This window comes from Balaenoptera acutorostrata, chromosome 11 (assembly GCF_949987535.1).
Source record: "Balaenoptera acutorostrata chromosome 11, mBalAcu1.1, whole genome shotgun sequence".
NCBI lineage: Eukaryota > Metazoa > Chordata > Mammalia > Artiodactyla > Balaenopteridae > Balaenoptera > Balaenoptera acutorostrata.
Window position 1 is genome coordinate 84,031,931 of NC_080074.1, and position 13,562 is coordinate 84,045,492.

The following is a 13,562-nucleotide window of genomic DNA, read 5'->3' on the forward strand; positions in this document are numbered from 1 at the left end:
ATGGAAATGTAGTAAATGCTCAGTGAACATTAGCAATGCTGCTGTTGCTATTGGTGACAACAATGATGATGGTATTTTCTCTTTTAGCACACTCTAAGACCTCTTCTGTAATCATTCTCTTTCTTCGTTATTACTAGATTGAAATGTCCTGCTTTCAGACTGTAAATTCTTAGAACTACTTATTCCATTATACTCAAATGTGCAGATGGTAAGAGCTGTATATTGAAAAGTAATAAAGTGCAATATATTCTCTATAACATTATAATAACATGCAACAATATTCATGACTCTGGTTATTTTTATAATTTCTTAGCTTATTAAAACTAATCATATGAATTACCCTGAATAGAGAGATTCTGGAATTTTAAGCAAATTTTATGGATTCATAAGATTTCCCATATGACCCTTTAAAGATCATATGGAGACTTCTGATAATACAAAAAATGTATAAAATATAAATGAAATAATTCACTTTAAGCCCTTAGCACAGAGATTATTATATTAAAAGGAAAGTGTCTAAAGAAACCAGAATAGCTGGGAAAATGATAAGTAATGATCATGTCAAAGCTAGGTAAAATTTGACCTGAGAGAAGTAAGGGAAGAACTAAAAGTACGTTTGTCTTGAGGGCATCCACCAACCTTGACAGGGAAAGCCCTTCATGGCCACAAGGGGGCGCAGGGGACAGTTCATCAAGCCAAGGTGTGCTGTCCCCAGATAACCTCCAAGCAAGGGTGATTCAAAAGTAAATCACATTTCCCTCCCTTACACTTCCCAACCTCCCTAACCCTAAACCCCTCCTTCTAGGCACCGCAAGGAAAGATGCTTTTGCAAAAGAAAGGTAGGGTAACACTCTGAGACATGTTAACCATTAATTGGTCCTTGGATGAATTTATAGCTGAAACTCACCAACTACCTAAGTGGTGGGGAAAAAAACAAAACCAGAAAATCACACACACTCATGGAGTGATTTGGTAAAGTCTTCCCAGACTGGCAGCACCCCTAAAAGGCCTGGCATAAGCAAACGAAATCTCTTTTGGAATCTACCTTCTAGGTAGCCCTCAAAGAATTCCCCCAAATGACTTCTTGTTATTATTAGTAGTAGCCTGGTAGGAGGGAGTTGAGAAAGGGCTGAAAGACGCAGACTCTGCATGCCAGGCCAGGCACAGGAATAAGTCAATGTGAGCGAGGCGGTGACACTTCCAGGCTGGCCTGAAGCAAGGTTGGCGGAATCGTGCTGAGGAAACCCAGTCAGTGTCAGTCAGCCAGAATGGGCGAGCCCTGACTAAACAGGAGAGTGAGGGCGTGAGGACATGCCAGCACGAAAAAAGAGGGCAGTCAGCAAAGAGCTGAAGCTAGGGTGAGGTGAGCTAACAAAACGCAAGCCGTGCGATTCCGTACGCCTGCCAAAGCGCAGTGACAAAGTTGATTCTCAGATTCTGGTGGCAAAAATAAATGAGGAAACATGATCACTGACTTCTGTTATAAAGTTCACCACCGTCATTAAGAAATGACAGTATGACAGTGATCATTATAATGATAAGGATAATAATGATCAATATGACAATAACAATTCTTCCTCCTGCCCTCTGACCACCACCTCCAGCATCAAGAAACCCTGTGCTCCTTCTCTGATATCTGTCTTAGGACAAACATCATATGATAGCACTTATATGTGGAATCTAAAAAAAATGATACAAATAACAGAAACAGTATTTACAAAACAGAAACAGACTCACAGACATAGACTCAAACGTGTGGTTACCAAAGGGGAAAGGTGTTGGGGGAGGGATAAATTAGGAGTTTGGGATTAATGGATACAAAATAAACAACAAGGACCTACTGTATATGTATAGCTCAATATATACTTTGCTGTACACCTGAAACTAACACAACATTGTAAATCAACTAAACTGCAGTAAAAGAAAGCACAATAATGAAAAAAAGAGACACACTGTGCTCACCCTTTACACTCGTCCTTTACTCTTAACAACCCTGTGAGGAAATGCATTATCCCTGTTTCACAGCTGTGGGAGTTGAGGGTTAGAATGTGAAATAACTTAAGTCCCATGGCAATTAAGGCAGGGAGCCAGGATTCGAACCCAGGTTTGCCTCCAGGACCCACGCGTGCACTATTGGCTCCCAGGTATTCAGACCCACGCGGGTTCTTGGAAAGTGCCTGCTGCTGCAGAAGAAGGCTTACTCCAAATGTGGTCTGCAAACCACTGTCATCATCACACCGTGGTGAGATGAGCTCAGAAATTAAGAATACACATTTAGACACTTTTATGGAAACGTAACACTGTTGTGGCATCCCAGCCCATGAGCGTTTTTCCACTAATTAATTGTACCGTATTTTACAGTGGATGGGGGTGGGGAACACTTGCTCTTCCCCCAGACAGTGTGCAAAGCACTGCTGCAGAGTGTAGAGAAAAAAATCATTTCACCATCCTCTGTCTTCAAAGTAATTACGTGTGGACCAACCACGTGCAGCCTTCTCATGATCTGGCATCTGGGCATTTGTGGATCGAGTTGGGGTACACTCTGGCTAGGGCACTGGAATGCAGCCCCAGCTGCTTTCAGTCATCTCATCCGTGGGTAGCACTGACTAAGGATCTGGTCAGGATGTGTGATGCGTACATGACCACCTCACTTCAGCTTAGAAGGGCCAATGGTGAAATCTACGCTCTGTTCCAAAGAATCCCTTCTGGATTTAGGCAGCGTCTCCTCCCTACTGAGCTGCCCTTGCCCCTCGTCCCACGCACACTTCCACGTAACATTTATCACAGTGGGTGTTAATGATCTCCTCCGGGGTCTGTCTCCCTTGTCCACCATGAACCCCTCCAGCACAGAGATCTTGCCTCCTTCATTTTCCTAACCCCAGCACAGGACAGGAACCGAGCTGATGCTCATTTCATGTCTGCTGAATTAGTTGACTGATTCATGGCTTTTCCCTTAGGTCCTCCTCTGCCAGGACGTTGTGAATGTGAAAACTGTTGGGTAATTTTAGGGTTGCAAGCAAATGACCTCGGTTGAGCCTGCTAAAAGATTTAAGGGAAGTGTTGCATACAACTTATGCAAGACCCAGTTGTGGGTAAAAGAGAATCTTCTTTCACAACAGACTCTTATGAACCAAAGACCTCCTATCACACTCCCAAAAGGAAGCCTGCCAGGCAGTGCCCCAACAGCTGGGCTGCTCTCTGCATGGCACTGAAGGGATCAAGGGCTGAACTTGCTCTTCCCCACCGCCTGCACTCCAGATCTGCATGCGCTCAGCTGATCAGTGTGTAAGTCATTTTTCTACCATCTGTGGAGATCTAAGGGGGGTGATTTAAAGTGCAACTTGCACAACTTACTACTGAATAGCTGTCTCTAGTTTTACTTCCTAATTTGCTGATGCCCCCTCCTCCTCCAATCCGAACAGCTTTGCCAGGATTTTTTGGCTCGTTATGAAGTAAGATCCTCTTTGTCTGGGCTCCAGTTTGCACCTGGAGTCCAGGGGACACTGGTCTCCTCTAAGCCACTTTAACTTGACTTGGCAAAGTCTCTATGTTCAGACCACAGAACTTCCTTTTCCCTGAAACAGATTCCTTTTCCTGGCATGCAGTATAGGACAGAGATCTAAAGAAGACCCTTGGTCTTCCTTTGCTTATTCCTTTCTTATACTTTTTTTTTTTTCTCTTATACTTTTTGAGCCAGGTTTCACTCTAATCTTTTAGATCTTTACAAATCTGAACTTTCAGAGTCTTCTCAGTGGTCTGCAGCGAACTCCTCTGCCGGGTCTTCTGATCAGCTCAATATGAATTTATGTCATTAACATTCCTGTACCTAAAACTCAATTCTATTTCCATCATTCTGCCCCCCAAGTCAGACCAGGGTTATTCCCAAACCAGATGTGATTTCGACTACACATATACACAGAATACTTATTGCGCTTTGATTTACAATTCAAGCTCAAATAGGGGAACTTCTAAAGTCAGAAACGATCACGCATGCCCCAAGATGCATCAGCTAAGGACCTCCTTCACCCAATGTCTCGTAAATGTGAGAATATCTTAGAATAGTAAGGTGTGATGCATTTTCAGGTACTACTTACAAGTCTGAATAAAGTTTTAAGAGAAATTGCTGAATTTAAGGAGGTTTTCTTTTCTAATAGTGGAAATCTGTCAATAACTTAAAATTATAATAATTAACATTTAAAAACTTCTAAAATATTGAGAGGTATGTACAGCAGGTATTATCATCTTCATATTATGTATGAGAAAACTAGTAGAAATATAAAGGCTTTTCAAGTTCACATAGTAAACTTAAGATGAAGCTTTTAGCGAAACCAAGTTTTCTGACATCCAAATTAGTATTTTCTCCACATACAGAATACGGACAAGCATCAAAATGAATACCTATAAAGTTGAAAGACACATCTGTATAAAATCTCAGTAGCCAATAACAACAAAACAAACCCATCAGGGACTTCAGTTACAGGGAAGACTTCACAAACCCAAGTGTGGAGGCCATTTTCAAACTCACCTTTTAAAGATCTCAAGTGTTCGACAGCCATTCTTAAAACTGTCAGTTTGTCCAGTTTCCGTGCCATGGGATTGCACTGAGGGATCATCGCGGACAGTTTTTCAATCAGGTTGTTCATTTTATCTCTCCTCCGCTTTTCGGTTTGGCTATGAGCTTCTCTAAGAAGGAGAAAGAGCCTCCGTTATATTTAACATTTTACAGGCCCCCAGTGACCCCAGAGGCGCTAGTGGGAGCACGGGTGAGGCCAGCAAGCCCCCGCTGTTCTTCCTCCCGACTTTGGCCCTGCAGGTGGCATTCAGGGAAGAGGCAGGAGTGGCTGGGAGCAGAAGTGGCACTCATTCACACTGCTTTTACCTCCCCCCACCCAATACCCTTGCTCCTTCCTTCCTGACCTTATTCCCTGAAACCTTCAAGAACTCAGACCTCTGTGTGAGAGCTGCGGCAGGTGGTTTTTTAGCTTCCCCCCAGTCGTAGAGGAAGAATGGGTGGCCTTCTATTCAAAGCTAACCCCTTTCTGGTCTTTGCTTGAACAGTTAGCAGCATTTTAAGCTCATTCTCTTTCAACAGCTCCTTCTATGCATTGATAAATGGGCTCAAGTCTCTTCCCTTTGAGGAAGAAACCCCTTTCCAGAATTCTAGGGATTTTTTTTCCTTGCTACTGTCTTCCCCCCTTGGCCAGCTTCCTGAGAGTACGGTCTCCACTTAACCTTTCATCTCCCAGGTGCCTCTCCTATTAAAACCAACCTCCCAGGACTTCCCTGGTGGTGCAGTGGTTAAGAATCCGCCTGCCAATGCAGGGGACACGGGTTCGATCCTTGGTCCAGGAAGATCCCACATGCCATGGAGCAACTAAGCCCGTGAGCCACAACGACTGAGGCTGCGGTCTAGAGCTCGCGAGCCACAACTACTGAGCCTGTGTGCTGCAACTACTGAAGCCCGTGCACCTAGAGCCCGTGTTCCGCAACAAGAGAAGCCACTGCAACGGGAAGCCCACTCAGTGCAACGAAGAGTAGCCCCCGCTCGCCACAACTAGAGAAAGCCCGCACGCAGCAACGAAGACCCAGTGCAGCCAAAAAAATATAACTGAAATAAAATAAAGTAAAATCATCCTCCCAGCCCCCATTCCACTAAAACTACTCTAGCAGAGGTCATCCTCATCTTATGCAACCCCAGGGGATCCCTGCCTTGAATGTGACACTGTTGTCGTTGCTCATTCTTCGCTGGCTTCTGCGACCTCTCCTGCTCCTCCATTCTCTCCGCTCAGCTCTGCCCCCTTAGCCTCCCTACTCAGCTCTTCCTCTGTCCTTCAGTACTGGTCCCCCAGAGACCCCTCACTTGACACCACTCTTTCCTCACCTATAGCTTCACCCTAAGAGATCGCATGCCTTCATAAGGCTTTACAACTGCTCATAAGCTACTTACCATTCAATCCCTATCTCATTCATGCTTTATCCAATTCCCAACCTTCAGAACTAGAATTATGCACCTCAGTGATTCATAAGCACCCTAAACTCAAGAAATCCCAAACTGAATGCATTCTCTGCAGCTGACCCCGTTTTAATCCTTCCTCTGCCAGCCCGGATTGCTCTTCCTTCTATAGGGTTTATCTTGATTGGTGATGCCACTAGACTCGCTCTAGACCCTTCCTTCCTTCTTCACCCTGAAGAGCCAAATAATCACAGACTCCTATAAATTCTAGTTCTTAAAATATTTCTTAAATATTTGAGATGGCTTGAGCCATGTGGTCAAACTGAAGTTGCAGAGTCACTTTCCCTGGAGTACACGCCCTGAGGAGCCTAAACATGGGAGGGCACTTGGGGCACCAGGACGCGCAGTTAACTTTGAATTTCAGATAAGCAGTGAATACTTTTTTTACTATAAGTATATCCTTGTGCAATATTTGGGACATACTTGTACTAAAAAGTCTACATTACGTATCTGAAATTCACAGTTGGCCAGGTGTCCTGTATTTTATCTGGCAGCCTAGTCTGGGGGGCCTCATTCACACTCCCCAGCAGCCAGTTCAGCAGATGAGGGGCAGTCTTGGCCTCCGGATGACACCACAACGATGTGATGTCACTTAATCCCCTCTCATCTCTGTGCCCCTTTTCTAACTCAGAGGTTACATGACTTGTCTATCAGCAAGAGGCTGAAACTTGAACCACACACGGCCCCGGTCTCTCGAGCTTCCTGCTATTATCACAGTGCTCAGCAAGGTGGTCACCACAGCCCAAGAGAGAACTGGTTCTTTCCAGGGTAAAACGGTCATTCAGCTGCACTGACATAAGACAAATATTGGCAACATGTGAAATGTTCAACAAGTAATGCAACCTAAGCACTCTCTCTTAAGATTTGTTAAGAATCTTGTGGTTCAAAAATAAACTCAAAATGGATCAAAGACCTAAATGTAAGGCCAGACACTATCAAACTCTTAGAGGAAAACATAGGCAGAACACTCTATGACATAAATCACAGCAAGATCTTTTTTGACCCGGCTCCTAGAGAAATGGAAATAAAAACAAAAATAAACAAATGGGACCTAATGAAACTTCAAAGCTTTTGCACAGCAAAGGAAACCATAAACAAGACCAAAAGACAACCCTCAGAATGGGAGAAAATATTTGCAAATGAAGCAACTGACAAAGGATTAATCTCCAAAATTTACAAGCAGCTCATGCAGCTCAATAACAAAAAAAACAAACAACCCAATCCAAAAATGGGCGGAAGACCTAAATAGACATTTCTCCAAAGAAGATATACAGATTGGCAACAAACACATGAAAGGATGCTCAACATCATTAATCATTAGAGAAATGCAAATCAAAACTACAATGAGATATCATCTCAAACCGGCCAGAATGGCCATCATCAAAAAATCTAGAAGCAATAAATGCTGGAGAGGGTGTGGAGAAAAGGGAACCCTCTTGCACTGTTGGTGGGAATGTAAATTGATACAGCCACTATGGAGAACGGTATGGAGGTTCCTTAAAAAACTGAAAATAGAACTACCATACGACTCAGCAATCCCACTACTGGGCATATACCCTGAGAAAACCATAATTCAAAAAGAGTCATGTACCAAAATGTTCATTGCAGCTCTATTTACAATAGCCAGGACATGGAAGCAACCTAAGTGTCCATCATCGGATGAATGGATAAAGAAGATATATACAATGGAATATTACTCAACCATAAAAAGAAACGAAATGGAGTTATTTGTAGTGAGGTGGATGGAGTTAGAGTCTGTCATACAGAGTGAAGTAAGTCAGAAAGAGAAAAACAAATACAGTGGGCTTCCCTGGTGGCGCAGTGGTTGGGAGTCTGCCTGCCAGTGCAGGGGACACGGGTTTGAGCCCTGGTCTGGGAAGATCCCACATGCCGCGGAGCAACTAGGCCTGTGAGCCACAACTACTGAGCCTGCGCGTCTGGAGCCTGCGCGTCTGAAGCTTGTGCTCCGCAACGAGAGAGGCCGCGACACTGAGAGACCCGCGCACCGCGATGAAGAGTGGCCCCCGCACGCCACAGCTGGAGGAAGCCCTCACACAGAAACGAAGACCCAATACAGCCAAAAATAAAATAATTAATTAAAAAAAAAAAACAAATACAGTATGCTAACACATATATATGGAATCTAAGGGAAAAAAAAGTCATGAAGAACCTAGCGACAAAACGGGAATAAAGACACAGACCTACTAGAGAATGGACTTGAGGATATGGGGAGGGGGAAGGGTAAGCTGTGACAAAGTGAGAGAGTGGCATGGACATATATACACTACCAAACGTAAAATAGATAGCTAGTGGGAAGCAACCACATAGCACAGGGAGATCAGCTCAGTGCTTTGTGACCACCTAGAGGTGTGGGATAGGGAGGGCGGGAGATGCAAAAGGGAAGAGACATGGGAACATATGTATATGTATAACTGATTCACTTTGTTATAAAGCAGAAACTAACACACCATTGTAAAGCAATTATACTCCAATAAAGATGTTAAAAAAAAAAAAAGAATCTTGTGGTTATAGATGATCTTATTTGCAAAGCAGAAATAAAGACACAGACACAGAGAACAAATGTATGGATACCAGGGGGAAGAGGGGGATGATGTGTGAGATTGGGATTGACATATATACACTACTATGTATGAAATAGATAACTAATGAGAACCTACTGTATAGCACAGAGAACTCTACTTGGTGCTCTGTGGTGACCTAAATGGGAAGGAAGTCCAAAAAACAGGGCATATATGTATACATATGGCTGATTCACTTTGCTGTACAGCAGAAACTGACACAGCAGTGTAAAGCAACTATACTCCAATAAAAATATAAATAAATAAAATAAACATATCTAGGTTCTGAGTGGGGGAAAAAAAGAATCTCGTGGTTACAAGTGACAGAAACCTTCACTTAAACTGACTTAAAAAGTATAAAAAGACTAAAAAGACTTAGACTAAAAAGAAATTGATAGCTTGTGTCACTGAAAAGCCCAGGTGACCACAATGATGCAAGCCAACTGAAAGACACCCCCCCCCCAACAGTGCTCAAAGCTGGAATAGTCTGAGCAACAAAATAAATAAAGTAGCGTTGGATTATATCCCAAAGTATAGCATGAATATGCAGTAGTCCATACTTATGTAAATAAATGATTGAATACATAAATGGGGGAGAAATCTCCCATACAGAAGAATTCCAAATAATTTATGTAGATACTCCATCCTCAAAAAGAAGCAACATAAATCCCCACTCCTTAAGCACGGGCTGCACATACTGTCTTCCTTTGATAAAATAATTTGACAGTGTCCAGCCATTGTAAAGTGAGGCATCCTTAAGATTTTTTGAAAGAGTATTTAAAGAATAAATATAATCATTCCTTAAATAAATAAATAGCTTGACAGTGGAGAAAGCTGACAGACCCCACCTCAGCCAGGTGATCCAGGTCAACATCAGCAGTGATGTCATGTGGACCATAGGCACCCCTGACACGATGTGACGAGAATGACACTTTGCTTCTGTGGTCTTCCTCCAAACACACACAACCCCAGACTAATCATGAGAAAAACATCAGGCAACTCCCAATTAAGGGGCATTTTACCAAATATCTGACCAGTATTCATCAAAAGTGTCAAAGTCACCAAAAACAAGGAAAGTCTGAGAAACTGTCACAGCCAAGAGGAGTCTACATGGAATGTGGTATCCAGGATACGCCCCTGAAACAGAAAAGGGCATTAGGGGAAGACCAAGAAGACGTAAACAAAAGACAGACTTTATTCAATAATAATGTACCAATATCAGTTCATTCATTGAGATAAATGTGCCACACGAATGTAAGATGTTAATAATAGGAGAAACTGGGTATGGCGTCTATGGGAGTTCTCTGTACTGTTTTCATAATGTTTCTGTAAATCTAAAACTATTTTAAAATTTAAAAAAAGGTTATATTAAAACAAAAAAAAGAAGAAGAAGAAGAAGAAGAGTTTGGGGAAGGCAATCTAATGGGAAGGAGGAAAAATAGGAGACTCGTCCCGATCTGTTTATAGAGACTTTAAACTAGATGGAAGAGTGGAGCTAAGGGGGGAAGCACTGACGGAGCTAACACCACCAGCCCAACCATTCACGCTTGGCCAATGACACTCCTGGAACAAAATAAGTACTTTGGGGCGAACTGGATGGAATTCAAGTTACCTGTGTATTTACATAAAATGCAGTTATCTGCTCGTACTTTGGTCTATTCATGAGCAGTTTTTATTTATTTTTATTTGTGGCCACACCACACGGCTTGCAGGATCTCAGTTCCCTGACCAGACTGAACCCAGGCCACAGCAGTGAAAGCGCCGAGTCCTAACCACTGGACCAGGGAATTCCCCCATGAGAACTTCTTAGATTAAAGATTTATGATTTTAAAAATGCTATGATTATCCACTTGCTAGAATGTTCACTTCTTCTTTCTAACAATATTATCCATTAGCATGGACAGTAGCAGTGGACAGAGATGCCTGATTCCAGGAATGTACAGCAGAAGAGAAAGTGACTTCTCTTAGAGCCAGGGTTTTGAGGGAGATGAGAACAGGTAGGAACAAGGTCACTTGGGAATAACGAATGATGGGAGCTAGGAAAGACAGAGGAAGGTGAAATAGCCAGTTTTTGAATAAGGTACTTTACTTGAAGGAGGTGCACCTGAAAAGATTTCTTGAAGAATTTTATTAAAGAAGGGCATATTTACCCAGATGCAAGTTCTCTGCTTAATAATTTATCAGGGCTCTGGCTCTTAATTCTGTGAACTGTTACTGTCACTTTGAACCGTGTCAGTGTTCTGCAGAGTAATATTAAAAAAAAAAAGAAACAGAATAAATGGAGAAAAAGCAAAACTGAGATCTGGCCATGTTGCCAGATGTAGGAAAAAAACTTGTTGACGTTGAAAGAATATGATGAAACGACTGACAGACTTTATGGTGATGGATTCCTAATAATCAGACACTCCTTGTAAGTAATTCTGATTTGCTTATTGGATTAATTAGGTTTTCTCTAGTGCTTCAAGAAAAAAATAGTTGTTTTCAATAAATAGCTATTCTAAGAAAAATTTAAAGACACATAAGCCAAAATGTTATTCAAGTAGATAGAGAAAAAAGGTATAAGGTATCTGATGATGGTGTCAGATGGTTTTGTTTTGTTTTGTTTTGTTTTTAGAACTGTATTTATTTCCAGTCACTCCTACTTCTTCACCCTGAGTGGCTGCATTACTTCAAGGAAGGGGCCTCTGGCTCCACGGAGAAGGAAATGAGTTCCCATTTCAGACTTGCTATGCTGAAAGGTGGTCCAGCAGGGCTGAAGGAGCTCGGGAAAGCTCTGGACTCAGGGCAGGCAGGCACGCGGCGGGGACCCTGCCCTGTGGGATCCGCCTGGCTTCTCTGACAGAGAAGCAGAACTGCTGGCATCACCCACCTGACTCCCTGCATGCATTCCAGAGCTGGAAATGAGCTCATCAGAGCGAAAGGAACTTATTAAGATGAGCGCCACAGTTTGGGCCTGAGGTATCTGCATCTTCTCAGAGCAGAACATATGAGAAAAAGCTAATATTCATGAATCCATTCTATCTTGACATCACCATTTGCTTTGGCTAACGGTCTGCATGTGCGACCTTTCCCACCCACTGTGTACCCTCTCAACAGTTCAGTATACCTGAAGGACTTCATTTTTACTTGTTGTTCACCATCTTCCATTCTACAAAAAAGCAGGATAAAATATCAAACTACATGAAACAGATTTTCGGTAATTCTTGAGAAATAAATGTGGGATTAAGTCCAATCATCCTAATTCCTATTAAGTCTTTAGTTATACATGCTACCCTGAGCTCCTAATTGAAACAATTATTACTGTCTGCATGGGCTGCTCTCCTACTAAAGCTGACAGGTGCCTCATCCCCATCAGGTAACAAAACTATGTGAACTGACAATGAATAATAATTACTGCTCTGTTTAGAAATAATCCCATGCCAATCTTGAAAAGGAATATAATGTTCATAGAAATAACATTAAATAAAATAGCTATTTTTAAAACAATTGATGGATTAGCCAAAAATTTTATAATAGCTCTATTAAAATAGCCTGAAAATACATTAAGAATCTCAGATCTTTAATCAAAAGGAATTCATTTGACCTGAAAATTCATCTAGATGGTAAGAAATATTTTTAAAAACTGAAAACCGATCACTTGCCAATAATATTAATTTTCACATTAGTATATGCCTTAGCAGAATATACTAAATGTATATATATGTGTGTGTATAAATATTTATATATACATATAAATACATACATGTGCTATATGGGTGTGTGTTTATTCATTCAGAAATGTAGTCGCCAGACCACTACCAAAGTGAAATATACTGATGGTGATAGAATACTTCCCACATTAAAAAACTATACAGACTGAATAGGTTTTTAAAAATATGTATTTTTAAAAATATATTCCCAAATGTATCATTTTTTGAAAGGGCATTTAAAAAATTCAGGGCAAAGCACCCATAATCTTATCTGGAAATAATCACAGTCACTATTTCAATGGGTCTTCCTCCAATCTCTTTTCTAGACATGTATCTAGATACATACAAAAAAATAGCTTTGACTATTTTACTTAGCTATGGGGGTGGTGGTGGGGCATGGGAGGATATTTATGTAGATGTGTGTTATATATATGTATATATATATATAAAATAAACAAAATTCAGATCATAGTGTAAAATTTTTCATGTCTTATTCACTTAATGCTATAACATAAATATAGCTTCAAATATTCTTGGAGAATATGATTTGTAATGATTAAATAGTGGCCCATTGGTTAGCTACACTATAATTTATTTACTAATTTTCTATTATTAGATATCTCAATATTCTAATTTTTCAATATTATAAATAGTATGACTAATACTATTGTGGTGCATGCATCTTTGATTATCCTCCTAGGATAAACCCTTAGACATACAATTTATGGATAACTATTTTAAGGCTTCTGACTCATCTTGCCAAATTTCCTTCTTAGAAGACTCAACAATGATCATTTTCCAGGCTTTGAAAAAAGTCTGACCTACCTTTGAACTATTTTATTCATGTGATGTATTTTACTTGAGGTTTCAAGAATATTTTTCTGCTTAAAAAAGACAAATACATGCTGTTTATAGAAAAGTTAATAAAATTTATGAACAGATGCACATAAATATCCCAAATAAAAAAGGACCACTAAGATAAAACCTTAATCAAAGGATGCTTTTCCTTATCACTGTCTAAATAAATAGCTTTGATGATAGTTTATCAAAAATATTTTCACATGTGTTATTTCATTCTCACAGCATTTAAGAATCATGTAGTTATTACTACCCCCGATTTTACAGATGAAGGAATTGAGGCCCAGTAAGGTTAATGACTGCTCAAGGTCACAGACCTAACAGGAGGCCAGTGAAACTTATTCTGTGCTGGCTGGTGTACCTTCCTCTATGCCTTGATCATTGCCAGCCTGCTCTGTGGTATAAAATTAAACAGCTTCTTTG

General features: G+C 41.0%; 1 protein-coding gene across 10 annotated transcripts in view; it reads right to left on the reverse strand.

Moving 5' to 3' along the window:
- BMAL2 (basic helix-loop-helix ARNT like 2) overlaps positions 1-13,562 on the reverse strand; it is a 102,303-nt gene that overhangs the window by 38,790 nt on the left and 49,951 nt on the right. For 7 of the 10 annotated variants that reach the window (XR_009009703.1, XM_057556445.1, XM_057556440.1 and 4 more), the window contains 2 exons: positions 11,699-11,740; positions 4,526-4,683 (listed from right to left, as the gene is read on the reverse strand). Coding sequence is in view for 9 of the 10 variants with exons in the window: in XM_057556445.1 (XP_057412428.1) it covers positions 4,526-4,683; positions 11,699-11,740 (200 nt within the window). In the remaining variant the exon portion in view is untranslated. Of the gene's footprint in view, positions 1-4,525; positions 4,684-11,698; positions 11,741-13,106; positions 13,160-13,562 lie in introns of those variants that run through there. The other 3 variants (XM_057556447.1, XM_057556441.1, XM_057556448.1) reach the window with 2 other exon arrangements.